This window comes from Salvelinus namaycush, chromosome 8, assembly GCF_016432855.1.
Source record: "Salvelinus namaycush isolate Seneca chromosome 8, SaNama_1.0, whole genome shotgun sequence".
Taxonomy (NCBI): Eukaryota; Metazoa; Chordata; class Actinopteri; order Salmoniformes; family Salmonidae; genus Salvelinus; species Salvelinus namaycush.
Window position 1 is genome coordinate 18,727,386 of NC_052314.1, and position 27,181 is coordinate 18,754,566.

At 43.5% G+C, this 27,181-nt stretch overlaps 1 protein-coding gene across 2 annotated transcripts in view; it reads right to left on the minus strand.

Annotated features, from left to right (window-relative positions):
• Window positions 1-1,811: 1,811 nt before the first annotated feature.
• Window positions 1,812-27,181, minus strand: part of LOC120052476 (long-chain-fatty-acid--CoA ligase ACSBG2-like) — a 48,917-nt gene continuing 23,547 nt past the window's right edge. For both annotated transcript variants that reach the window (XM_038999410.1, XM_038999409.1), the window contains exons 2-15: window positions 25,055-25,187; window positions 23,541-23,653; window positions 17,423-17,691; window positions 16,111-16,199; window positions 9,740-9,860; window positions 9,576-9,656; window positions 9,277-9,426; window positions 7,213-7,389; window positions 6,457-6,638; window positions 5,931-6,173; window positions 5,515-5,732; window positions 5,194-5,333; window positions 3,718-3,964; window positions 1,812-2,940 (exon numbers count right to left, since the gene is read on the minus strand). In XM_038999410.1, coding sequence (XP_038855338.1) covers window positions 2,822-2,940; window positions 3,718-3,964; window positions 5,194-5,333; window positions 5,515-5,732; window positions 5,931-6,173; window positions 6,457-6,638; window positions 7,213-7,389; window positions 9,277-9,426; window positions 9,576-9,656; window positions 9,740-9,860; window positions 16,111-16,199; window positions 17,423-17,691; window positions 23,541-23,653; window positions 25,055-25,164 — 2,259 coding nt within the window. In that variant the 5' untranslated portion in view covers window positions 25,165-25,187 and the 3' untranslated portion in view covers window positions 1,812-2,821. The remainder of the gene's footprint in view (window positions 2,941-3,717; window positions 3,965-5,193; window positions 5,334-5,514; window positions 5,733-5,930; window positions 6,174-6,456; window positions 6,639-7,212; window positions 7,390-9,276; window positions 9,427-9,575; window positions 9,657-9,739; window positions 9,861-16,110; window positions 16,200-17,422; window positions 17,692-23,540; window positions 23,654-25,054; window positions 25,188-27,181) is intronic.

Here is a 27,181-nt window from a genome sequence, read left to right on the forward strand (position 1 = left end):
CTCATGCTGAACATTTTTGCCTCAAGGACCCATAAGGTCCGTTAGGATAGATTTTCCTCCATTTTAGAAAACTTCTCATGAACCAAAGAATGAAATGAAAGGTCCATGGTATGTCTTTACTTAGTTTGAGAAAAGCTAATGGATGGGTCAAAAGATGGCAGAGTTGATAAATCAAAAATCTGATTTTACATGTCTATTTAAACCACTATAAATCCACTCCAGTGGTCCATCAACTTGAAATCATGGATATCCCTAAAATGAGCCTTGCGTAATTTGATATCTCAAAAAACAAGGAAACTATTAACAATTTTTACATGTAACTAATGCTAAAAATAATCTTCCCATGAACCATGTCAGATTCACTCCAGGTTTGTTCAGCTCTCTGGGTGACTGCTAACCTAAATAATCATAATACAATGTTTGCATATAAAGGAAGATAGTTCCTACATAATGCTTGCTTTGTTATCCAACGAACCCCGTTCATTGTTTCCCGCAGCTATATTTTGGATAGTAGTTGAGATTTTCACTGGGCAGTTACTTTGAAATATACCAGGTTGCCACTTTTAATCTCAAAATAATCTGAAAAATAGCTTCCGTCAAATTTAAGATTTTGCAACAGGAAATGAATGAAACTGCTCGATATTTCAGAATAAATGACCTTTATTTTCCAGCTAGATCACATACATTAAGGTTTCTTTCCTCAGCAGCTGCTAGTTTAAAGATGGCACTGCTCATCAACTCTAGACACCCAGTGACACACTTTCTTCCCCACCTGATACTAGAAACACTTTCAAAACTCTTAAGTGTTGAGGGTCAGGTAAAACCGGTATTCTGTCTTTAGATGGCAGTCGAACTCTCATGGTCTTGTATGCATTTGAAGAGATTGCTTGTTCTGCTTGTAAAAAAGTGACAGGCCTGTCAACAACTCAAAGGTGTAATTTAGTTGACTGCAATTGCATTGGACTTTGTTGGTGGTATGGAGCTCCAGACCTTCAGTGTGTATGTCAGTACAAGCTTCAACAGAAAGCTATGACATCAGTTGGGAAAATAACAAAATACAGATACATCACCTTCATTTCCTCCACTTTTGAAAATAATATTTTTCATTCCATATACAACTTCATTCAACAAACACTATAAGCCAGTCTTCTTGGTAAGCTTATAGTTTATTTCCAGGTCTTCCTGAAACATTATGGGTCACCAGCTGTATGTGGAAGCCCTTCTAACATCTTTAAACTGCAAGGGCCTTGGCATATTCACTTTCCACAGAGAATGGAATAGTAGTTTACAAAGGGATCTGTGGATTGCATTAGATTACTTAATAAAAAAATTAAAGTATTTCAAATATAAATGGTCAAAAGTGCTGGAAGCCAGAATCAGATTTCTTCCTATTCCAATATACAAGGAGAATCATTTGTACTGACAATGTGGCCCAAATAAACCAACAATAATAAAAACACTTATACAAGGACCCGGACATGTACAGTAGGTTACAGAGACATTCCACACAGCATATTCATATACATGAAGTTTAGGGAGAGTATGTGCAGTGTAATAAGATCAAACCCCAGTCCTGGGTATTATTGGATGTAAAAGGTTTCAGGATGAATGGTAACGCTATCAAATTTCCTCTGTACCCTTGTATTCTCTTCTGTTTTAGATTAAGGTAACTTCATGTTTCTCCCGTAATAGACCAGTTCAGTGGCGCAAGTATAAAGAATGTCACACTGCTTGACAAGACCGATGAGCTGAAGACAGTTCTTTTAAAAACATTCAACGTAATAAAACGGTTTAAATAAAGACCAGAGGAATGAGGCAATGTAGGCAAAATATATTTACAGTGTTTAACAATGGTCACAACATTTTTACACAGAATCGTTAAACATTCCAACAAGACCAGGCAATTCCGCAGATAGTATGACAATGTCATAACATAGGATACAAAAAAATAATATGGCTTGAATGATATGGTTCCATCGTATTGAAAAAAGTAATTTGGATGCTCTCTGTAGGACAAGGTAGGTGCAGAAGTTCAACATTGAGCCATTTGCTTATGGCGACAAGGCTTTAACCAAATCTACAACTTCATTTGTCATTGGCCATCCCTGGACTTGTCTTATTGCACAACTGCATATATGATTTTGGACCGCGCTACAACAATGATATACTTCCATCAAAACTCTGAAACCAGACCAATGCAGACAGAGCAAAAACAATACAACAATAATAAATAGGAAAACTTTTTTTGACGAGCAAACACTGGATGTGAAGAACTACAGATGGAAGTTTTCAGCTGGATAATTTTCACATCCAATGTGTCTTTGGTCCAAGTAAGTATTGACTTTGGCAAAAGAAAAATAAATAATTGTGAGTAACGCTTTTTCAAAACGTAGCCCAAAATTCTACTACCATTTCCTATGGAAATGTTGGATACTATGCCATTTAGTCTCAAGTATCAAAGCACATTAACCATGCCTCATCATATACAACTCTACTTCATCTATCATGTATTATTGTTCATCACAAAACAAATAAAGTTGAAATAAGCTCATCAATAACTCATCTTCAAAAATCAAAGCTTTACAACACCTTCTCATGGATGTTCTTCCTTAGTTTTTCTTTAGAACACCCACAAATGTGAACAAATCCCAATAACCAAAGCAGGAAGCTAACAAAACATTTTCACAGGAGTAAACGGGAACTGCAAAGGGAGTGGTGGTCTGTATGAGGTGGTGTGTGTGTCGTATGTGTGAGAGACTTCTGGCTGCAGGTCTTTTGTTGCGGCTCTATGAATTGCTCTGCAAGAGCCTTTATCCCAGGCCTATTTGGGGGGAAGGGAGTTGTCAGGGGTGCTTGGGGTTACCACCTCTTTGTAGAAATGCTCTACTTGCTCTTTGTACATCTTCATGACCACTGGCCTCTTCAGCTTCATAGTGGGGCCTGAGAGAGAAAAAGAGACTGTCAGCTATACACAGAGTGTACAAAACTTAGGAACACCTTCCTTATATTCAGTTGCACCCCCCCCTTTTGCCCTCAGAACAGCCTCAAATCGTCAGGGCATGGACTGTAACAAGGTGTTGAACGCATTCCAAAAGGATGGTGGCTCATGTTGACTCCAATGCTTCCCAAAGTTGTATCAAGTTGTCTGGATGTCCTTCGGGTGGTGGACCATCCTTGATACACACAGTGAAACTTGAGCGTGGAAAAACCAAGCAACGTTACACACACAAACCGGTGTGCCTGGCACCTACTACCATACCCCTTTCAAAGGCACTTAAAAATGTTGTCTTGCCCATTCACACAATCCATGTCAAGGCTTAATCTTTCTTTAACCTGACACCTCCCCTTCGTCTGCACTGATTGAAGGGGGATTTAACAAGTTACATCAATAAGGGATCATAGCCTTAACCTGGTCAGTCTTTCATGGAAAGAGCAGGCATTCCTAATGTTTTGTACACTCAGTGTATATCCTGCTGTTATGCTCATTGACACCAACCACTGGATAGGTGGGGAAAACTACAGTGATGACATGGTCTGCAATAGACTGAGAAAAGGGCAACAAAAACTATTCTATTGAAATTGGCCATATACATCATGGAAACTAGAGTCCAGCCTTTATAATGACCTGGAAAAACAACATATTGCAGTTAAGAACATGGCACTAAACCAACATGCACACTGGCCCCCCCCTCCCCCCTCCCCCTCCCCTCCCCTCACCCAGCTCTCCCCCAGTGATGGAGAAGTCCTGGTCTAGGATGATCCACTTCTGGATGCGCTGGGCGTTGGAGGTGGCGTTCTCGTTCACGCGGTTGATGCCCTCCTGGATAGCAGCATGAATGACCCGGTCACGTCCGCCGGCAATCTCTGAGACTCGCGTGGCATTGCTGCCCAGCTTTCGGCACAGCTCTACGGCCTCTGGCGTCAACTCATCCTCAGGAGCACCAGTGTCTCCATTCACCTGGCACTGAGGGGTAAAGAGACAAATGTAATTTTAGTCAGTGAAGGAGGTAAAAGAACATATGCATTTTTCTTAGAAGGCTGTCTTGTGCATGGATAATTTTTTATGTTTCATTAATCAATGCCATTAACCCTAGTCTAAGCCGGGTGAGGGGGCCAACATATGGAATTGTTTTAAGATGAATCATTAAGCTATTTGATTTTGAATTTTAAGACCCCTTAAGGTATCAAAAAATATACAATTATTGGATGAAATATTCAATCTGGCATTGCTATTAGCCAATAGAAACACATTGACTAACAGATTCACTACATGGAACAGATAGCCCCCCCCCCCAAAAAATCGAAAGGAAGTTTGTTCTGAATCGTCTGCCCTATCGTGTTTGTGAGAGTCTCGGCTTTCAAAGGAGTGGTCATAATAGTTAGTAGGCCAAACCGAGAAGACGCTACAGACGTTTTTGTGAGAAGACCAATTTTCGGGATGTCTCCTGGTCTGACAAACAATGCTTTAGCTCTGTCACCTTCCACCACAGATGCGGAAGGGAGATATCGGAGGATTGAGATGCAGCCCATGCAAAATACATCTAGCTTAAACTGACTGATTTTTATATTATGTTAATTGATTTCCGTGGGGGTGCGACCATTGTAGGCCAAGGGTTAACTGACAATGATACTGTTAACATAAAATGACAACGGCTAGGTTCCAGTTTAACGTTTACAAAATCGTATTTCCACAATACATGGTTGCCATTGCACTCAGGCCAGGTCCATCACCAGTGAGACTACCATGCAGGCGTACTAATAACAAGAGTGATAGCACCGTAATAACAGAAATATAGGGATACTTAAAACACGAACTTAACAGACAGCATAAAGAATGTCAGTGTACAAAATGTCCACCAGAAGTGGATAAAATTACAATAAAAGAGGAATTGTGATTTCGGCTAAAATATTAGAATCCACTATGACAGTCTTGCCTCATCCTATGATTACATGATAAGGAGTTTACACAGCACTGTGCAATCTCAGAGGCTGCATCTGATTACACATGGTATTTCTCAACTATCAGATACTCTTGAAATGGCTGTAATAGATTGCCATCTAAACTGTATAACATCCTTGTTCTAAATAGAAATGGTTGTCAGAACTTAGAAGATGACCTTTGAGTTAAACGGGGTATTAGTTGGGATGGGGATTTGGTTTTATACCAACAGTGCTGTAGCTAACTGGTCATACCTTAATGGTGAGCAGCATGGCGAGGAACTTCCTCTTGTCTCCAATGAGCATGGCGTTGCTAACCAGCGACACAGCCTCCTTCACAGCATCTTCAATGGGCACTGGAGGGATGTTCTCTCCACCCGCTGTGATGATCAGCTCTGGAAACACACATTGAAACAAACGTTTTAATTAGGATAATTCTAACTTGTGGAATCTTCCATCAACTAACAGGCTTTCAACTAACTTCAGTCGGTTCCGTTTAAAGCTGGGTTCTGATGATTGGCCTGGGGTTGGGGTTCTTTGGGGATGGGGTTATAGTGTGTAGAGAAGACTGCGTACCTTTGATGCGTCCAGTGATGAACAGGAAGCCGTTGTCGTCGTGTTTGCCCAGGTCTCCAGAGTGCAGCCAGCCCTCAGCATCCAGGGCGTCCTCTGTCTTGTCGGCCTGGTTTAGGTAGCCCATGAAGACGTGGCGCCCCCAGAAGCAGATCTCCCCATTGCCCTCCTGGTCAGGACTGTGGATCTTAGTCTCACAGCCAGGGATCAACTTCCCAACGCTTGGGAGACAAAACACTTTAACTTTGCAGTTCTTAAATCACATACATGAAGAATATACAGTAAATCGACAGCAAATACACTTGCTAAAAGCCAAGGTATGCTTGGGCCTGTTGTAATGAAATAATTTGTATAGAGTGAGCATGGAAATATGTAATGTCAGGCATTGTGTGTTCAGGGGAGTATCTGCTGTAAGATACCTGGTGAGGCGGAATGCATTGGGCAGAGAGATGGTGTGAGGTCCAGTGCTCTCACTCATTCCGTACAGCTCATACACTGGGATGTCTAGGCTGAGGAAGAACTCCAGTGTATCCTTGGTGATGGGGGCGGCACCTGTGTAACACTTGGTGCAGCGGTCCAGACCCAGGGCCTTACGGACCTTTCTGAACACCAGCTTCTTGGCTAGGCGGTAGTTGACAGGCGTCCTTGCCATAGCTCCATTCCTGAGCAGGCAGGAGGGGAAGCAGGAGTTTAATACAACATCTCTACTATATCTTTATACCTCAGGCTGTAGTTTACTACTGTGCTAGCATTATTATACTGTGCATGGGCATGAGAACTACTCATCCTGTTCTGTCATGTTTGTGACAGTAGTATTGGCCTTAAATCTTTTAAATAAAATCACTACCAAGTCAGAACCACAGGTGGTGCATCAGGTAAATTAGAACACAGATCCCCCTCACCCTATTCAATAGGCTACATACTGGTTCATACTGGTATACATACTGATTCATCTTGCTGAGGTTAGTCTTCAGCCCCACTCCTTTGGCCCAGACTGCCACCTTCCTGCGCACAGTAGACGACTTGGCCCCGACAGACTTCATCTTCTCCTGCATTTTCTCCCAGACGCGTGGTACACCCATAAAGGCTGTGGGACGCACCTCTCTCATCGTGTTGACCAGGGAGCCCTGAGAAGAGACAGGAAGGGAGGCACACACACTGAAGGGGTTGGTAATCACAAAGTATGTGTGTGTGAGCAGTGTAATACGGACACTAGCACATTGAGAAAGACAGTTCAGCTCCTGAGGATAAATGTTCAAAAGCATTTGCAACGTAGTGCATTTAGTAAAGCTGATGCTTAATTTTGGGAAGAACAACCTTTTCACAGAGAGCAGAAACACTAACGAAGTGTTACCCGTACCCCCTGATTCTACATGTCAACTAATCATCAAACACTTGACAAGTTGAATCAGGTGTTTTTGTCCAAGGCAACAACAAAAAGGTGTGCTTTTGGGGTTACTCAAGGACCAGAGTTGGGAAACACTGCACTAATGAACTGATCAATTGCAAAACAAAGAGTTGTCTTGTGTGAGTAGGTTTCGCACTCAGGAAATCAATTTAACTTAAACTGCCTCCCTTAAATGGATTATACACTAGGTTTAATCTAAAATGAAGGGGAGGACAAGTGGGAGTAACAGACTGCAGAACAATCTTCTGAGTCATGTGGAAAAGGTCCTCTTCTAAATGAGAAAAGACCATCACCTTCAGTGCGTCTGGCTGGGCGAAATAGGTTGCTCCTCCAACCTTCATGGTGACCCAGATGTCCACCATCTGAGCAGCGATGTGGCTGAGAGGCAGGTAGCTGACAACTATCTCTTGAGATTTGGTGGCTTCTGTCAGCCGGACATGGCGGCCTACGGCGAACGCTGTCCATGTCAGCTACAAAGAGAGAACGAGAGAGTCATTAAAACACTGGTCATTCACAAGTAAACTCGGAGCAAAGGTGGATTTTGAATAGATAGGAGGCTACATTTTTACACGTTTACATCATGACACTGATAGTGCATCATTCTCATAGATCTTTTCAATGGAACCTAATGTGCAGCCATTTTATTGGTCGCGTACACATATTTTGCAGATGTTATCGTGGGTGTAACTAAAAGCTTATATTCCTAGCTCCAACAGTGCAGTAACACCTAACAATACAAAATACATGCAAATCCCAAAAATTCTAAAGCAATTACAAATATTAGAATAAGCAATGTCAGAGTCTGAAATATAAAAATATATGATTGGGTGTATTGATATTATGGACAGTATATGAATAGAAAAGATGTGTGCAGCAGTAGTTGTATAAGATGAACCATGACTAGAATACAGTATATACATATTAAGTGGGTAAAACTGTATAAACATTATTAAAGTGACCAGAGGTCAAAGACTATTTACATAGGGCAGCAGTCTAAGGTGCAGGTTAGAGTAACCGGGTGGTAGCCAGTGAATAACAGTGACTAAAATTCCGGGCAGGCTCCTGGGCGGAGGCCGGCTAGTGGTGACTAACAGTCTGATGGCCTGGAGAGCGAAGGCATTTTCCAGTTTCTCGGCACCTGTACAGTCTTCGCCTTCTAGATGGTAGCGGGGTGAAGAGAACGTGGCTAAGGTGGCCGAGGTCCTTGATGATCTTACTGGCTTTCCTGTGACACCGGGTGCTGTAGATGTCCTGGAGGGCAGGCAATGCGGTGATGCGTTGGGCTGACTGCGCCACCACCTGGAAAGCCCAGCAGTTGCAGATGGTGCAGGTGCCGTACCAGGCGGTGAAACAGCCCGACAGGATGCTCTCAATGGTACATCTGTAGAATATCTTCAGCCTCCTGAGGTTGAAGAGGCACTGTTGCACATTCACCACACTGTATGGGGCCTCCCGAGTGGTGCAGTGGTCTAAGGCACTGCATCGCAATGCTAGCTGTGCCACTAGAGATTCTGGGTTCGAGTTCAGGCTCTGTCACAGCCGTCCGCGACCGGGAGACCCATGGGGCTGCGCACAATCGGCCCAGCGTCGTCCGGGTTAGGGGAGGGTTTGGCCGGCAGGGATGTCCTTGTCCCATCGCGCACTAGCGACTTCTGTGGCGGGCCAGGCGCAATGCACGCTGACACTGTCGCCAGGTGTACAGTGTTTCCTCCGACACATTGGTGCGGCTGGCTTCCGGGTTAAGTGGGCATTGTGTCAAGAAGCAGTGCGGCTTGGGTTGTGTTTCGGAGGACGCACGGCTCTCGAACTTCGCCTCTCCCGAGTCCGTACGGGAGTTGCAGCGATGAGACAAGACTAACTACCAATTGGATACCACGAAATTGGGGAGAAAAAGGGGTACAAAAAAAAAAAAAAAAAAAAACCTAACACTGTGGACCATTTCAGGTTGTCAGTAATGTGCCGCCGAGGAACTTTAATCTTTTTGCCCTCTCCATTGCGGCCCAGTCGATGCGGATGGGGGATTGTTCCTTCAGCTGTCTCCTGAAGTCTACAAATCAGCTCCTTCGTTTTGTTGACGTTGAGGTTATTTGCCTGGCACCACTCCGCCAGGGCTCTCACCACCTCCCTGTAGGCAGTCTCGTAGTTGTTGGTAGTCAGGCCTACCACTTGTGTTGTCTGCAAACGTGATGGTTGAGTTGGAGACGTGCGTGGCCACGCAGTCATGGGGGAACAGGAAGTATATGAGGGGGCTAAGCACGTACCCTTGTGGGGCCCCGTGTTGAGGATCAGCGTAGCAGAGGTGCTGTTGCCCACTTTCACCGCCTGGCAGTCTAATGTTACTGGTAGGTGTCACTCACATTGTCATGGCTGAGCATCACTCCTTTGGGCTGCCCCGTGGTCCCTGATGTGTAGATCAGTGTGCAGCACTGGTTGGGTTTCTGGGTAGCGATGACGTCATCCAGCTGAGTGTTGGACTCATCACGGCCCAGCTCCATAAACTCCGCCCACTGTGTAGAGAATACAAGATAGTCCGAATACAGTGGGGGGAAACAAACCAGCAGGAACTGTAGTGTGTTATGAACACTTCTAAAGACACAGAAGGCATTGATCCAACTTCTAATGTTCGAATGAAATCGAAATAGTTTGACACGCATACCGTGTAGAGGTTTGGTCTCTTCTCTTTAAGTGCATCTTTGTACTGGATAATGGCTTTCAGGTGTGGCAGCCTGTCCTGAACCTGAAGGAAAAAGAGGAATAAACTGATTAAGGTTAAAAAAAGCAAAAAAAGCAAATCTAAAGCTCTCCATCCTCTGTGCTTACCTGTAGGATCTTCTGTAGCTGTTTGTGGTTCTCCACCACGATAATGTTGGCCTTGCAGTTCTCTGCTAAGTACTGGCACGCCTCTGGGGAGTTGGTGGTGTAGATACCCACTGCAAACCCACTGGCAACACAAGACAACAGTGAGTCATGTTGATTCATGGTTCATGAAACTCAAGATTCCTTTCCCACAGACAGGTTTGGCAACTCTGCTAGGTAAGTATGTATTTCATAAAGGTATGCTCATCATGAAAGAACAATCCAAGAACAGTCAGTAATTGTAACAGTCTGTACTAGGGGTGTTACAGTTCACCAAACCCGCGGTTTGGTATGTATTGCGTTATTTTAGAAAAGTAAAATGCCATTCACAATGTACCTTGCATTGTCTGTTGTTTACCGGATTGTTACGATTGATGCTACATTTTTAACTATGTGGGAGGTGGGAATTTACTACGTGTGACTCAAAAGGGGGTGTGTGTCACACGGGACATCTCCAATTCTGAGGTAATGAGGTAATGTGATAGGCCGTCACTTAAGTAAGCGCAACAGGATGCATTGGACAATTCATTGGAAACTTCGGAATTGGTTTGCTTATATAGAGCAGGTACTACCCATTTGCTGAAATGGGTGCAAGAGGGAAGTTTGTAACATGCGTTTCAGTCTTGCTCCGGTATACTGGGTTGATGTTGGCGTAAATGTGTTAACATATGAGGCGTTGGCAGCTGCATTATTCTCGTTGAGTGCGGTAACATTTATCGCAGCGGTCTAAGGCACTGCATCTCAGTGCAAGAGGTGTCATTACAGTCCCTGGTTCGAATCCAGGCTGTATCAGATCCGACCGTGATTGGGAGTCCCATAGGGCGGCGCACAATTGGCCCAGCGTCGTCCGGGTTTGGCCATCATTGTCAATAAGAACTTGTTCTTAACAGACTTGCCTAGTTAAATAAAGGCTAAATAAAATAAATAAATCCACAACTCTGACCATTGTCGTTGTAATCTACCGGAAAGCAAAAATGTTCCCAAACTGGAGATTTAAACGATGATACATTATCCTCCAATTCTGGTTTATTAAGGCCACCACGCCATCGTACAGAACAAAAACGCAACAAGTATTGGTCCCATGTTTCATAATCTGAAATAAAAGTTCCTTCTCTAAAATGTTGTGCACAAATTTGTTTAAATCCCTGTTAGTGAGCATTTCTTCTTAGCCAAAATGATCCATCCACCTGACTGGTGTGGCATATCAAGAAGCTGATTAAACAGCATAATCATTACACAAGTGCACCATGGGCGGGGGAAAATAAAGGCCACAAAAATCTGCAGTTTTGTCAACACAATGCCACAGATGTCTCAAGTTGAGGGAGCACGCAATTGGCATGCTGACTGTAGGACTGTCCACCAGCGCTGTTGCCAGGAAATGTAATGTTAATTTCTCTACCATAAGCCGCCTCTTGTCATTTTAGAGAATTTGGCAGTACGTCCAACCGGCCTCACAACCACAGACCACTTGTATGGCGTTGTGTGGGCAAGCGGTTTGCTGATGTCAATGGTGGCGGTGGGGTTATGGTATGTGAAGGCATAAGCTATGGACCATAAACACAATTGCATTTTATCGATGGCAATTTGAATGCACAGAGATACCGTGATGAGATCGAGGCCCATCGTGAGTCCCATTTAAAAAAAAAAAAAAAAAGGTATGTGACCAACAGATGCATACAGTATTTAGTCAGCCACCAATTGTGCAAGTTCTCCCACCTAAAAAGATGAGACCTGTAATTTTCATCATAGGTACACTTCAACTATGACAGACAAAATGAGAATTTTTTTTCTCCAGAAAATAACTTTGTAGGATTTTATGAATTTATTTGCAAATTATGGTGGAAAATAAGTATTTGGTCAATAACAAAAGTTTCTCAATACTTTGTTATATACCCTTTGTTGGCAATGACAGAGGTCAAACGTTTTCTGTAAGTCTTCACAAGGTTTTCACACACTGTTGCTGGTATTTTGGCCCATTCCTCCATGCAGATCTCCTCTAGAGCAGTGATGTTTTGGGGCTGTTGCTGGGCAACACGGACTTTCAACTCCCTCCAAAGATTTATGGGGTTGAGATCTGGAGACTGGCTAGGCCACTCCAGGACCTTGAAATGCTTCTTACGAAGCCACTCCTTCGTTGCCCGGGCGGTGTGTTTGGGATCATTGTCATGCTGAAAGACCCAGCCACGTTTCATCTTCAATGCCCTTGCTGATGGAAGGTTTTCACTCAAAATCTCACGATACATGGCCCCATTCATTCTTTCCTTTACACGGATCAGTCGTCCTGGTCCCTTTGCAGAAAAACAGCCCCAAAGCATGATGTTTCCACCCCCATGCTTCACAGTAGGTATGGTGTTCTTTGGATGCAACTCAGCATTCTTTGTCCTCCAAACACGACAAGTTGAGTTTTTACCAAAAAGGTCTATTTTGGTTTCATCTGACCATATGACATTCTCCCAATCTTCTTCTGGATCATCCAAATGCTCACTAGCAAACTTCAGACAGGCCTGGACATGTACTGGCTTAAGCAGGGGGACACGTCTGGCACTGCAGGATTTGAGTCCCTGGCGGCGTAGTGTGTTACTGATGGTAGGCTTTGTTACTTTTGTCCCAGCTCTCTGCAGATCATTCACTAGGTCCCCCCGTGTGGTTCTGGGATTTTTGCTCACCGTTCTTGTGATCATTTTGACCCCACGGGGTGAGATCTTGCGTGGAGCCCCAGATCGAGGGAGATTATCAGTGGTCTTGTATGTCTTCCATTTTTTTTTTATAATTGCTCCCACAGTTGATTTCTTCAAACCAAGCTGCTTACCTATTGCAGATTCAGTCTTCCCAGCCTGGTGCAGGTCTACAATTTTGTTTCTGGTGTCCTTTGACAGCTCTTTGGTCTTGGCCATAGTGGAGTGTGACTGTTTGAGGTTGTGGACAGGTGTCTTTTATACTGATAACAAGTTCAAACAGGTGCCATTAATACAGGTAATGAGTGGAGGACAGAGGAGCCTCTTAAAGAAGAAGTTACAGGTCTGTGAGAGCCAGAAATCTTGCTTGTTTGTAGGTGACCAAATACTTATTTTCCACCATAATTTGCAAATAAATTCATAAAAAATCCTACAATGTGATTTTCTGGATTTTTTCTCTCTCATTTTGTCTGTCATAGTTGAAGTATACCTATGATGAAAATTACAGGCCTCATCTTTTTATGTGGGAGAACTTGCACAATTGGTGGCTGACTAAATACCTTTTTGCCCCACTGTATCTGTATTCCCAGTCATGTGAAATCTATCGATTAGGGCCTAATTCATTTATTTCAATTGACTGATTTCCTGATATGAACTGTAACACAAGTAAAATGTAAGAACTTGTTGTATTTATATTTTTGTTGTTCAGTACAGTTCCCGGCAGCAGCGAAAAGGCACTCCAGCAAGTGTTTATTGCGCTGCCCGTGCTGAAGCTGCAACATCATGTCAGCCATCTACTTTCTGTTTTTGACTTTAAAATGTTGTTACCGAAATCCCTAATTTGTTTAGGAAAAACATTCCCTAATCCCTCAACCCCTGCTTACCATAATCACATAAATAAATGAGTTATAACAAACTCCGAACACAGTAACAGCAAAATGACGCGGAAGATGTCAAAGAGAAATGCAAAACAGGCGAATGTTTGCTGGTTGCTCAGGAGGGAAAGGGGAAGTCAGATCTGTGGAAGACATTTGACTTAGTTGTGGAAAACTACGGAGGTCAAGAAAAAGGAGCAAGCGTTGCGTGACTATTATGTGTGCCAAACAGTTGCTGTTCGATTACAATATTTTTTTCTGACCATTTGGAACAATGTAAAGACCAAATAAACGTACCAGAGTGGCTGTTCTAACGAAAGAAAAAGCCTTTATTACAGCAGACTAAAATCAGTTGCATTCATTTGTGAATTGCGGTTTATTTATTGTTTAGACTAATTATTCAAAGCTCCCTTTTATTAAATTTTAAAACGAAAATGATTTATATATGCTACTGTATCAATCGTAGGCCTAAGTAAGTTCTGGCATTAAGACTAAAATGGGACGCGCTCTTAGGCCTACAGCTCGATGCTGGTTATAAACTCATCAAAAAAAGAAACGTCCTCTCACTGTCAATTGAGTTTATTTTCAGCAAACTTGTCATGTGTAAATATTTGTATGAACATAAGATTCAACAACTGAGACAAACTGAACAAGTTCCACAGACATGTGACTAACAGAAATGGAATAATGTGTCGCTGAACAAAGGGGGGGTCAAAATCAAAAGTAAGTCAGTATCTGGTGTGGCCACCAGCTGCATAAAGTACTGCAGTTCATCTCCTCCTCATGGACTGCACCAGATTTGCCAGTTCATGCTGTGAGATGTTACCCCACTCTTCCATCAAGGCACCTGCAAGTTCCCGGACATTTCTGGGGGGGAATGGCCCTAGATCCAACAGGTCTGAGCCTGCAGGAACAGTACCACATGAGGGAGGATGTCTTCCCTGTAACGCACAGCGTTGAGATTGCCTGCAATGACAACAAGCTCAGTCCGATGATGCTGTGACACCACCCCAGACCATGACGGACCCTCCACCTCCAAATCGATCCCCCTCCAGAGTACAGGCCTCGGTGTAACGCTCATTCCTTCAACGATAAACGCGAATCTGACCATCACCCCTGGTGAGACAAAACCGCGACTCGTCAAAGAGCACTTTCTGCCAGTCCTGACTGGTCCAGCAACGGTGGGTTTGTGCCCATAGGCGACGTTGTTGCCGGTGATGTCTGGTGAGGACCTGCCTTACAACAAGCCCTCAGTCCAGCCCATCTCAGCCTATTGCAGACAGTCTGAGCATTGATGGAGGGATTGTGCGTTCCTGGTGTAACTCGGGCAGTTGTTGCCATCCTGTACCTGTCCCGCAGGTGCGATGTTCGGATGTACCGATCCTGTGCAGGTGTTGTTACACGTGGTCTGCCACTGCGAGGACAATCAGCCTGTACCTGTCCCGCAGGTGTGATGTTTGGAAGTATGCTTGGGGTCATTGTCCATTTGGAAGACCCATTTGCGACCAAGCTTTACCTTCCTGACTGATGTCTTGAGATGTTGCTTCAATATATCCACATTATTTTCCCACCTTATGATGCCATCTATTTTGTAAAGTGCACCAGTCCCTCCTGCAGCAAAGTACCCCCACAATATGATGCTGCCACCCCCATGCTTCACGGTTGGAATGGTGTTCTTTGTCTTGCAAGCCTCCCCCCTTTTCCTTCAAACATAACGATGGTCATTATGGCCAAACAGTTCTATTTTTGTTTCATCAGACCAGAGGACATTTCTCCAAAAAGTACAATCTTCATCCCCATGTGCAGTTCCAAACCGTAGTCTGGCTTTTTTCAGGCAGTTTTGGAGCAGTGGCTTCTTCCTTGCTGAGCGACCTTTCAGGTTATGTCGATATAGGACTCGTTTTACTGTGGATATAGATACTTTTGTACCCGTTTCCTCCAGCATCTTCACAAGGTCTTTTGCTGTTGTTCTGGGATTGATTTGCACCAAAGTACGTTCATCTCTAGGAGACAGAACGCGTCTCCTTCCTGAGCGGTATGACGGCTGCGTGGTCCCATGGTGTTTATATTTGCGTACTATTGTTTGTACAGATGAACATGGTACCTTCAGGCGTTTGGAAATTGCTCCCAAAAAAGAACCAGACTTGGAGGTCTACACTTTTCTTTCTGTGGTCTTTGCTGATTTCTTTTGATTTTCCCATGATGTCAAGCAGAGGCACTGAGTTTGAAGGTAGGCCTTGAAATACATCCATAGCTACACCTCCAATTGACTCAAATGATGTCAATTAGCCTATCAGAAGCTTCTAAAGCCATGACATTTTCTGAAATTTTCCAAGCTGTTTAAAGGCAGTCAACTTAGTGTATGTAAACTTCAGAACCACTGGAATTGTGATAGATTATTTCACTTATAATTGACTGTAAACAATTGTTGGAAAAATTATTTGTGTCATGCAAAGTAGATGTCCTAACCGACTTGCCAAAACTATAGTTTGTTAACAAGAAATTTGTGGAGTGGTTGTAAAACGAGTTTTAATGACTCCATTGGGAAGGTCCCGTAAGTAAGCATTTCACCGATAGTCCATACCTGTTTACGAAGCATGTTTAACGAAGAACATTGGATTTGATTTTGATCTCAGGTCTTTGGCTATAGTCACATAAGTCACTTAGCTACGCAAAATAGACTGGTCTACAGTAGATCAGTGAGAAGGGAACATTCTGTACATCACACTCTCAAATGACAGGGAGTGTGTCAGACCCCCTAGTGAACAGAAGTATAGAGACTCACCCAGCCATAATGGCAGCAATGTCAGATATGAACCACTCAGCAGAGTTGAAGCCCAGAATGCCAACCCCATGGTAGCGCTCCAAGCCAAGCTGTGGACACACAAACACAGCATGAGAAAAGACCTACACATAGATCTGAAATTACCACCTAAAGAGGAACATAACAGATACAATGCCTGTTAATATTCATTTTTCTATGGATAAGAGTTAAAGGGGAAGGTGAAACAAAGCCAAATACAGACTATAGAGGGTCTTTTATAACAGTAGTAGTATTAAAACATACCATTGTGATACTTATACAAGAAATGTACGGCTCCTTGCCTGCATGGCAATGCAGAGTAGCACGACTCTCCCCGTCTCCCTCCAAGTAGGAGGCAGTCAGGTTCAGATGTGGGGATGTCTGGCTTCCCCTGGGCCTGAGCCAGTCCTAATCCTCACTCATGTACAGTGCGGAGTTTCACAATAAACAGTAGCGTGGCCTAGAGCTGGGACGATAAACCGAAAATGATCGACACCGATCACTTATCGCAGGAATTTCGCTGATATCGTTCACCACGATAAGTAGCCTATACTAGAGAAATGTGCATTTTGAAATAAAATAAGTTTGCTAATATGGGTGATTGATGTTTGTAGCCATCAATTGTCCCATTAACAATCTAGTAGTAGTTTAAAGGATAAAAAAATAAAAAAAGTAGTGCACATTATAAACGTATCGTTCTATTCATCTTTACCTCATTAATTCAGGTAATTTGTCGTGATATGGATTTTTGTCCATATCGCCCCACTCTAGTGTGGCCTGCATCTAGATGTTGCCCCCAGCAGCACACTGCCTCTACCTCCCACATTTCATCTCACCCTACGCATGCTAGTGACAGTGAGGCAGCCACCACGAGGTTAAACACACACTGATCTGAAGTTAGGATAGTGGACTATGATCAGTGAGAGGGGAAGTTATCAAAAGCCTCCTTCTAAAAGGGCACACATCCTCCAGTGGTTCTCTTTTGCTTTGGCTTCATATTTGGTTTGAGGATACATTGTTGCCTTGCCAACAGAACTTGTTCTCATACTTTGTTTCACTTTAGGAACTGATGTTTATAAGCCTTTGTTATGACTGGAATTCTAGGAGACACTTACGCCAATAAAATATTTTATAATAATACTTTACAGTTCTTATCGGTGTGGAACCCTCAACTCCTACCATTATCTTACCGTATTCTATTGCAACTTTGTTCTGACATCCACATTTACAGCAGTAAAGTGTCAGTTATGGTCTGATTTCCATAAGTACAGTTGGTCTGTGTGTTTAGTCTCACCTTGAGGAAGCTCTTGGCAGCGGTGCGGCAAGCCTGGTAGTACTCCTGGTAGTTCATGGTTTTCATCTGTTCTCCCTCCTTCCAGCCCAGGGCGGTGTAGCTGCCAAACCTCTCCACTGCAGTTTTAAACATCCGGTCTACAGTGAGTGGGGGCTCAGCTGCAAAGCCCAACTCCCCCATCCGCAGCTTCACCTCCCCGTCACCCCTGGACGTCCACCGCTCTGGCTCAGCCATCGCCAGGGACAGGGAGTCTGGTCGCTGGGCACTCACTGAGGGAGAGAGGAGAGGGGTTTAGTGTTTTTCCCAAGGCAAATCAACTGAGAAGGCGAATGAAAGGCGTGTTTGATTTGAGAGCTTTGTCTAGACTCACATTTGATTGCACCTCAGAAAAGGTGGCTATTTGATCATAATGTAGGGATTTGAAAAAAAGCAAGGCTTGACATGAGCCTGTTTAGTCACTCAGATAAGATGGTGACAGACAATGTACTGTGTTGGATGCAAGAAACTACTTTACAAAATAATGCATTATTACCGAGATGCAGACACAAATGTGTGCTACCCCCTGCAATTGGCAGCTTAGCTGATTCAAGCCTTTCCCAAAATAAAACACTGCCCCATTTTAAGACATAAAAGCTCTTCACCTGACTCACTTTTCAAAGATGGCTAGAAAATGTACACGTTTTGTGATTACTCACAGCTTAGAGAGAACATTGGTGATGGGCATAAATGCCCAGTCTGCACATGCAGGCAAATCAATCTGTCAAACGGCTCCCAAACCCTATGAGGAAGTCCAACCAATCACTATGAATGGCGTGCCTGCTGCTTACACAGACAATCCACAGAAATTAGCTTTAGGGACATGAGGGAGGCTGATCTGACTTCTGGCCTTAAATCCCAGTAGCCGTTTGTCCTCGTGTTCCCTCCACTGTTGGTGTTGCTGCAGTGTTGGTGGAGAGCCAGAGGCAGTGGGTTGTGCTGACCCTGGCCTGGCCCCCAGTCTCTGCCAGTAAACACACACACACACACCAGGCCCAGTATGAGACGCCAATCTGACCAACACCAGACAAAACAAGGGAGGGCCAGACAGGGGATCCCAATAACCGCATTGGCAGCCCATACAGAGTCCAGGCACACTAGTAGGGACTAACAGGGCAGGAGACTGAACTGTGAACCTCTCAGAGCTAGTTAGATGGTCCTGTTCAATAATTCATTCTGTAAAAAAATATTATAGCCGGTTATTTTTATATGGGGGCCCATTAGCCAGAAACTAGCCTCTGCAGAGTCGTCAACGGATATTCCGCTTTTGGATGTTAACAAGATGACGCACCATCTCAAATCCTCCTCCACATTTACTGGATTGGTTGAACATTGCAGGAGAGAACATTCTGACAGTTCACTTATTGTAGGGGATCTACACTTAACAAAAATATGAACAAAACATGTAAAGTGTTGGTCCAATGTTTCATGAGCTGAAATAAATCCCAGAAATGTTCCACACTCACAAGCTAATTTCTCAAATTTTGCGAACAAATTTCTTTACATCCCTGTTAGTGATCACTTCTCCTTTGGCAAGATAATCCATCCACATGACAGGTGTGGCATCTCAAGAAGCTTAAAACAGCATGATCCTTACACATGTGCACCTTGTGCTGGGGACAATAAAAGGCCACTAAAATAAGCCGTTTTGCCACAACACCACAGACGTCTGGAGGGCGCGTGCAATTGGCATGCTGACTGCAGGAATGTCCATAAGAGCTGTTGCCAAAGAACTGAATGTTAATTGCTCTACTATAAGCAGCCTCCAAAGTGGTTTTAGAGAATTTGGAAGCACATCCAACTGGTCTCACAACCGCAGACCACGTGTATGGTGTCAGGTAACCTCTCGCCCACACGACGTCTTTCGTTGTGAACAGAGTGCCCCATGGTGGAGGTGGGGTTATGGTATGGGCAGGCATAAGCTACGGCCAACTAACTTAATTGCATTTTATTGATGGCATTTTGAATACACAGATACCATGATGAGATCCTGGAGGCCCATTGTTGTGCCATTCATCCGCCGCCATCGCCTCATGTGTTCAGCATGATATTGCATGGCCCCATGTCGTAAGGACCTGTACACAATTCCTGGAATGCCATGCATACTCAGACATGTCACTCATTGTGCATGTCTGGGATGCTCTGGATCGACTTGTACACTACCGTTCAAACGTTTGGGGTAACCTAGGAATGTCCTTGTTTTAGAAAGAAAAGCACATTTTTGTGTCCATGAAAATAACGTCAAATGGATCAAAAATACAGTGTAAACATTCTTAATGTTGTAAATGACTATTGTAGCTGGAAAGGGCTGCTTTTTAATGGAATATCTACATAGGCGTACAAAGGCCCATTATCAGCAACTATCACCCCCTGTGATCCAATGGCACATTGTGTTAGCTAATCCAAGTTTATCATTTTAAAAAGGCTAATTGAACATTAGAAAACCCTTTTGCAATTATGTTAGCACAGCTGAAAACTGCTTTTCTGATTAAAGAAGCACTAAAACTGTCTTTAGACTAGTTGAGTATCTGGAGCATGAAATTTTATTAGTCGCATGCGCCGAACACAACAGGTGTAGTAGACCTTACAGTGAAACGCTTACTTACGAGCCCCTAAACGACAGTGCAGTTTAAAAAAAATACGGATTAGAATGAGAGATAAGTAACAAGTAATTAAAGAGGAGCATTTGTGGGTTTGATTACTGGCTCAGATGGCCAGAAACAAATAACTTCCTTCTGAAACTCATCAGTCTATAATTGTTCTGAGAAATGAAGGCTATTCCATGCGAGAAATTGCCAAGAAACAGTCTTGTCATACGCTGTGTACTACTCCCTTCACAGAACAGCGCAAACTGTCTCTAACCAGAATAGAAAGAGTGGGAGGCCCCGTTGCACAACTGAGCAAGAGGACAAGAACATTAGTGTGTCTCGTTTGAGAAAGACGCCTCACAAGTCCTCAAATGGCAGCTTCATTAAATAGTACCTGCAAAACACCAGTCTCAACATACACAGTGAAGAGGCGACTCCAGCATACTGAGATGCAAAGAAAAAGCCATATCTCAGACTGGCCAACAAAAATATAAGACAGATGGGCAAAATAACAGACACTGGACAGAGGAAGACTGGAAAAAAAGTGTTATGGACAGACAAATCTAAGTTTGAGGTGTTTGAAGAACATTCGTGAGCCGAAAAAAAAAAAAAATGAAGATGCTGGAGGAGTGCTTGATGCCATCCGCCAAGCATGGTGGAGGCAATGTGATGGTCTGGGGGTGCTTTGGTGGTGGTAAAGTGGGAGATTTGTACAGGGTAAAAGGGATCTTGAAGAAGGAAGGCTATCACTCCATTTTGCAACGCCATACCCTGTGGATGGTGCTTAATTGGAGCCAATTTCCTCCTACAACAGGACAATGATCCAAAGCACGGCTCCAAACTATGCAAGAACTATTTAGGGAAGAAGCAGTCAGCTGGTATTCTGTCTATAATAGAGTGGCCAGCACAGTCACCGGATCGCAACCCTATTGAGCTGCTGTGGGAGCAGCTTGACCGTATGATACGTAAGAAGTGCCCATCAAACCAATCCAACTTGTAGGAGGTGCTTCAGGAAGCATGGGGTGAAATCTCTTCAGGTTACCTCAACAAATTGACAACTAGAATGCTAAAGGTCTGCAAGGCTGTAATTGCTGCAAATGGAGGATTCTTTGACGAAAGCAAAGTTTGAAGGACACAATTATTTCAATTAAAAATCATTATTTATAACCATGTCAATGTCTTGACTATATTTCCTAATCATTTCATGTATGTTTTCATGGAAAACAAGGACATTTCTAAGTGACCTCACACTTTTGAATGGTAGTGTATGACATCGTGTTCTAGTTCCCGTCAACATCCAGCAACTTTGCACAGCCATTGAAGAAGAGTGGGACAACACTCCACAGGTCACAATCAACAACCTGAGCAATTCTGTGCGAAGGAGATGTCGCGCTGCATGATGCAAATGGTGGTCACAACAGATATTAACTGGTTCTGAGCCACACCTACATTTTTTTTTTTTTACAGTATCTGTGACCAACAGATACATATTTGTTTTCCCAGTCATGTGAAATCCATCGATCAGGGCCTAATTAATTTATTTCAATTGACTGATTTCCTTATATAAACTCAAAAAATCTTTAAAATGGTTGCATTTATATTTTTGTTCAGTATACATTACATGGCCAAAACACATCTCATTCCAAAATCATTGGACATTAATATGGCATTGGTCCCCCATTTGCTGCTACAGCCTCCACTCTTCTGGGAAGGCTTTCCACTAGATGTTGGAACATTGCGGCAGGCATTTGCTTCCATTCATGAGGTTGGGCACTGATGTTGGGTGATTAGGCCTTGCACGCAGTCGGCGGTCCAATTCATCCCAAAGGTGTTCGATGTGGTTGAGGTCAGGGCTCTGTGCAGGCCAGTCATGTTCTTCCACTCTGATCTTGACAAACCATTTCTGTATGGACCTCATTTTGTCATGCTGAAACAGGAAAAGGTCTTCCCCAAACTGTTGCCAAGAAGTTGGAAGCACAGAATTGTCTAGAATATCATTGTATGCTGTAGCGTTAATTTCCCCTTCACTAGAAATAAGGGGCCTAGCCCAAACCATTATTCCTCCACCAAACTTTACAGTTGGCACTATGTATTCGGTTAGGTAACGTTCTCCTGGCATCCGCCAAACCCAGATTAGTCTGTTGGACTGCCAGATGGTGAAGCATGATTTATCACTCCAGAGAACGCGTTTCCACTGCTCCAGAGTCCAATAGCAGCGAACTTTACACCACTCCAGCTGACACTTGGCATTGCGCATGGTGATCTTAGGCTTGTGTGCGACTGCTCGGCCATGGAGACCCATTTCATGAAGCTCCTGATGAGTTATTGTGCTGACGTTACTTCCAGAGGCAGTTTGGAAATCAGTAGTGAGTGTTGCAACAGAGGACAGATTTACGCCCTTCAGCACTCGGCGACTGGAAAGGTGGCATCATATGACTGTGCCACATTGAAAGTCTGAGCTCTTCAGTAGGGACCATTCTACTGCCAATGTTTGTCTATGGCGATTGCATGGCTGTGTGCTCGATTTTACACACCTGTCAGCAACGGGTGTGGCTGAAATAGCTGAAACCACTCATTTGAAGGGGTGTCCACATATATGAAACACTGCATTGCCTAAAGTATTTATTTTACGCCTGCTACGCTAGGTTAGCCAGAGAAACAGAAGCTATAACTCACCTAGTACTATTAGCATTTTGGTCTTAATAAAAACAATTGAAAGGTCACCATGACAAGACTGGAACTATAGATAATCCCTGCCAATATTTTGAAGCCTTTCAAAGCATAAAACCGAAATAGCAACAGAGAAGCGTAGGATCATGTGGCCTGTTGTTAGGCTGACCATAGAGCGCTGTGTTGCTGTGTTGTCTACAGCACAGAGCTATGGGTGGAACCTTCTGGAAGTTCAGTGGGGACTGTTTATGACCAAATACTTCTTTAGTCAATAGCCACGCATGGCCATGGTACCAGCCTCAGCCAGATCCTCATGATACTGCTGTACTGCACTTCGGGTGGATGGAAGAGAATGCCCCACTGATTTAAGAGCAACAGAGTGTTTACTGACCAACTGACCAATCTCAACACTATGAAATGTGAATTTATTTATTTGAAGTTTGTGAACACCTTCAGGATGGGGTTTTCTAAATGCCAGAGTACACCTAATAAATATAGTTTTCATACTTAGGGCATTAGGAATGTTGATGACTGAATGTTCTTGGCCAGAGACAGGAAAGGGAAGTTTGGGACCCTACTTCCCTTTGGCCCATTTCCTCAAAATTCAAAAAGGGGACAATTAATTTGGTCAACCTCAAAATCAATGTACTGGTATACCTTCTGTACCTAAGTGCCAACCTCAAGAGTGTGTGTGAACCAGTTTGTGTACGCGCTAACAGTTGTAAGCCAGTTTCCTACATTTGTGTCCTTTCTAAAATGTTCTCCTTGTGGCGTTTGCCATGTAAATGTGTGTAATTAATATATATATATATATATGCACTCACCAGTCTCTGTGTGTGTGGGCTGTTCGGTAAGGATGTCTGTGAGGTTGTTGGTTAGCTCAGTGTTGGCCCCAATCTCCTCTTCCCGCTCACTGGCTGACTCCTCTGATGACTCACTGAGGGGAAAGACATTATAAACAATGTTAAGTGGATTCCCAGTCCTGTCCTACTGTATTCCACTGTCATGTCTAAAGATGGAGGAAGCTTTTCAGTGTCAGAAGATAAAGAATCTTGCTGTGCTCGAATACCCACCCTAAAATACTGTATACTACATACTATTAGTTCATTTTAGTATACTGGAAACGAACGGTATCCTTTCAGTTGTGAGTACTAGAGCTTTGCCTGTCTACCGGAAGTTGATGCTGTTGCTATGCAACCTCTTGCTAGTTTAACAAATTACTAGCTCAACATTTTACGATTTCGTGTGTGTTCGTAAATTCAATCTGGAGTGCCAGAGTGTGCTCTGGGCGTTCGTTAATCCAGAGCATTGTCAGATTGTCCATTTGTAAATTCAGAGCGTGACAAATGAGAACACCTCACTGACCATTTTACGTGCCGTAGCAAAGCTGGTTAGGCTGTTTTCATGTTATCCAGAGGGTTGATGACTAACTGTGCTGCAGGCAACAATTTAATTACTCATTTTTTTGCAGAGATGTTTACTGACACGGCCATATTCAACGGGTGTTTAGCGTTCATAAATTCATCAGTTATTCTGCACGAGAGTGCTCTGAAATCAGAGTAGATAGCTAAGTGGTATAGCCTTTGAATCGCACAACTAAGAATGATGTAATAATAATAATCAAGTCAATCAACGTTGGGTAGTTAGTTAATATACTGCCTGGCAAGTTTGATGTATTAGTAGCCAACTAACGTTAGGTGCATACTGCTGTAATGCTATGCGGTTGTCAGCCAACATAACACGTAACTTATTTGAAAATGTATTACATTTAAAAATTCTCTTAACATTTGCCATTATTAGTTATAGCAATGAATTTGTATCCGCTCTCGGACTATTTTCCGCCATTTTCTTCATATCTGAAAAGTTATGAAGCCACGCCCATTTTCTGAAGAATTGCATTATGGGACCTAAAAGCACATAAATCGTGTCCACTGCATGTATACTTCGTATTTTGGAGAATTTAGTACGTCATCCGGGAACTTTTGGCATACTAACTATGACCAACAAGCATACTTTATACTCAATTCACGTCACAAATAGTAGTCAGTGCAGTTAGTATGAGTATTCGAACACAGCATGGGTCTTGTTAACTGACAGCAAATTGTTTACAATGTTGACATGGCAAAGTGTAAGGATTGTGCCCTGTCATCTTTGTGTGATGAAGTAGGTCAAATATCTCTAAGAAGTTATTTGATGTGGGGGTGTTAAGACAGTGACAGGGTGCAGGTCATCGTTTCCTATCAGATCGCATCATTCCCGTGTGACGAGAGCCTTTCGATCAAGTCCAAACAAGAGTCACGCAATCGGACCAGATATTGGTTTCAGTCTAGGTACGTACTTGGCTATGAAATCCACAGCGACGTCATCCAGTGAGGCGACGCTGTCCCCGGTGCCACAGGATGACTGCGGGTAGCTGACTTCCCTGGGGCGGTCCATGGCTGTGGACATGGCAGTAGGCTCACACACAGTCACTGCAAGGGGGGGAAATTAAGATAGGGGACAGGGTAAGACACAGCATATTACTCATTCACACACGACCCACACACAAATCTCAGGGACCGAGTTTCCCCAGCTGTAAGTGTCTGAAGTTGTCAGGCTTCGAGAGAGTGACAAAATGAGCATTAGTCCTTCCTTAGAGCAGGGGTTCCTAAACTTTTTCACTCAGGCCCCCCAACCAGCATTGGGGAACATCCCACACCCAGTCTATTTCCATGGACACAAGCACCGTCCATGACAAACTGTTCACACCCCTCTTGTTGGTGGAGAGAAAAATGTAGCAGGTTTAAAGCACATTTCCTGCAATTCTACACATTGTCATTTGGTGCAGCGAATTTTGCTGAAGGCATAAAGGCTTGCGGTCCTCTTTTTTTCATCCTGTGTTGCGCTGTTGGCGGTAGGTGCACTTGATTCAGAAGCTCTGCGCGCCGGTTGGCAAAGTGTTCCCATTTTTAACCATTTTATTTGTCTGAAAAGACAATTCCGCCTACCCGGGGGACCGGAAGATCTCTGGCTAAAATCGAGTACGCCTACTGCGCTGGCCAATCGTATAGCTCAAATAACCATGCCTACCTACAGCTTCCACGACCTCGGCCACAGCAAAGTTCGATACTAGCCCACGTGAGATTTCATAACTTTTAAAACCATGACCAGAGAGACTGTCAAAGAATACAGCAAAGAGATGATGTTTTTATGAGTTCATGTCTAAGTTTAATTCAGCATTGTCAACACTATTACAAAACACGGTTCTCTGTACTTCCAATCGCGCTGCAGTTGCAATGAATGAGTAGCCAAGTGTTTCGATAGCCCTGCATTTTTATTATTAGCAGCTCGTCATGTCTATTTTAATAGAGGAATATTTAACTTTCTCTGGTCATACCAACAACATTCACCCCCCCCAGACAGAGGCAGATGCGGTGCGACTCGAGTTTCGCCATCCGGTCGAAGACTGTGTCCCCTCTCTGGTCAGCCGCACCAGAGGAAAGAGCAGGGACCGTGAGTGGCGGACCAGCTCTGCTGCACTCGCTCTCCCTCTGCTGAGACTAATGCAGTCTTCAAAACAACTGGAAACCCTGAAATGTCAGACTTCCGACTTTTGAACGGTCATCCAACTCGGAAACTTGGGCATCTTTCTAGAGCTCCGACTTTCCGACCTGAAGTCCACTGACTTCATAATTTGACTTAGATTGTCAAGAGTTCAGTTATTTTGAAAGTACCATGACCATTTTAATTTATGCTCAGCTATGCCTCGAAATGTGCCACACCAACTTGTCTATTTTGTTATCAAAGCTTGAGTTTTGAAATAGAATAGGGTCCGAGAAGAACAATATTGGCAGGCCAGGCATATAGCCAATATGCTGTGATAATGTATTTGGCCTACTGCACTTACCTCATTCCTACAGAACTGTTTTTAAATCAGGTTAATGTAAAAAAATAAAATAAAAAAAGTCAAAACATGACTTAAAATGCATGTGCAGTGGTTCTCTGCTTGCTTTTTGACTGCCAAAGTGATCTTAGGTCAGAAAAGGTTGGTGATCACTGCTTTAACGTATGCAATGACTGACATGACAAGAGGAAAACTGATGACACAATTTGAAATTGTACCCTTGTGCAATTTTGCACGCGCCACAGTTTGGAAACCACTGCCTTAGAATAGAACCCGCTGTAGCATGTGACTGCCAAACGGCTCACAAGGCTCCCACCACTGTGCTGCGTGTCACAGGGTCATGCTCTGGTCTCTGGATAAACATTACACACGGTCTCAGTCATTACACTGCTTGGAGATCACTCAGAAAAGCTAAATAGTTTATCACCAAATGCTTTTATGGACATCTTTTAAGAACGGTATTTTACAACAGTAAGTGTCGACAGAATTCAAATGGGTACTGATCCAAGAGACAGACAACAGGTGCCACTACAAAAACAGCTACTGTAGACTGAACTGTGTTTTTTTTTTTTTTTTGTAATA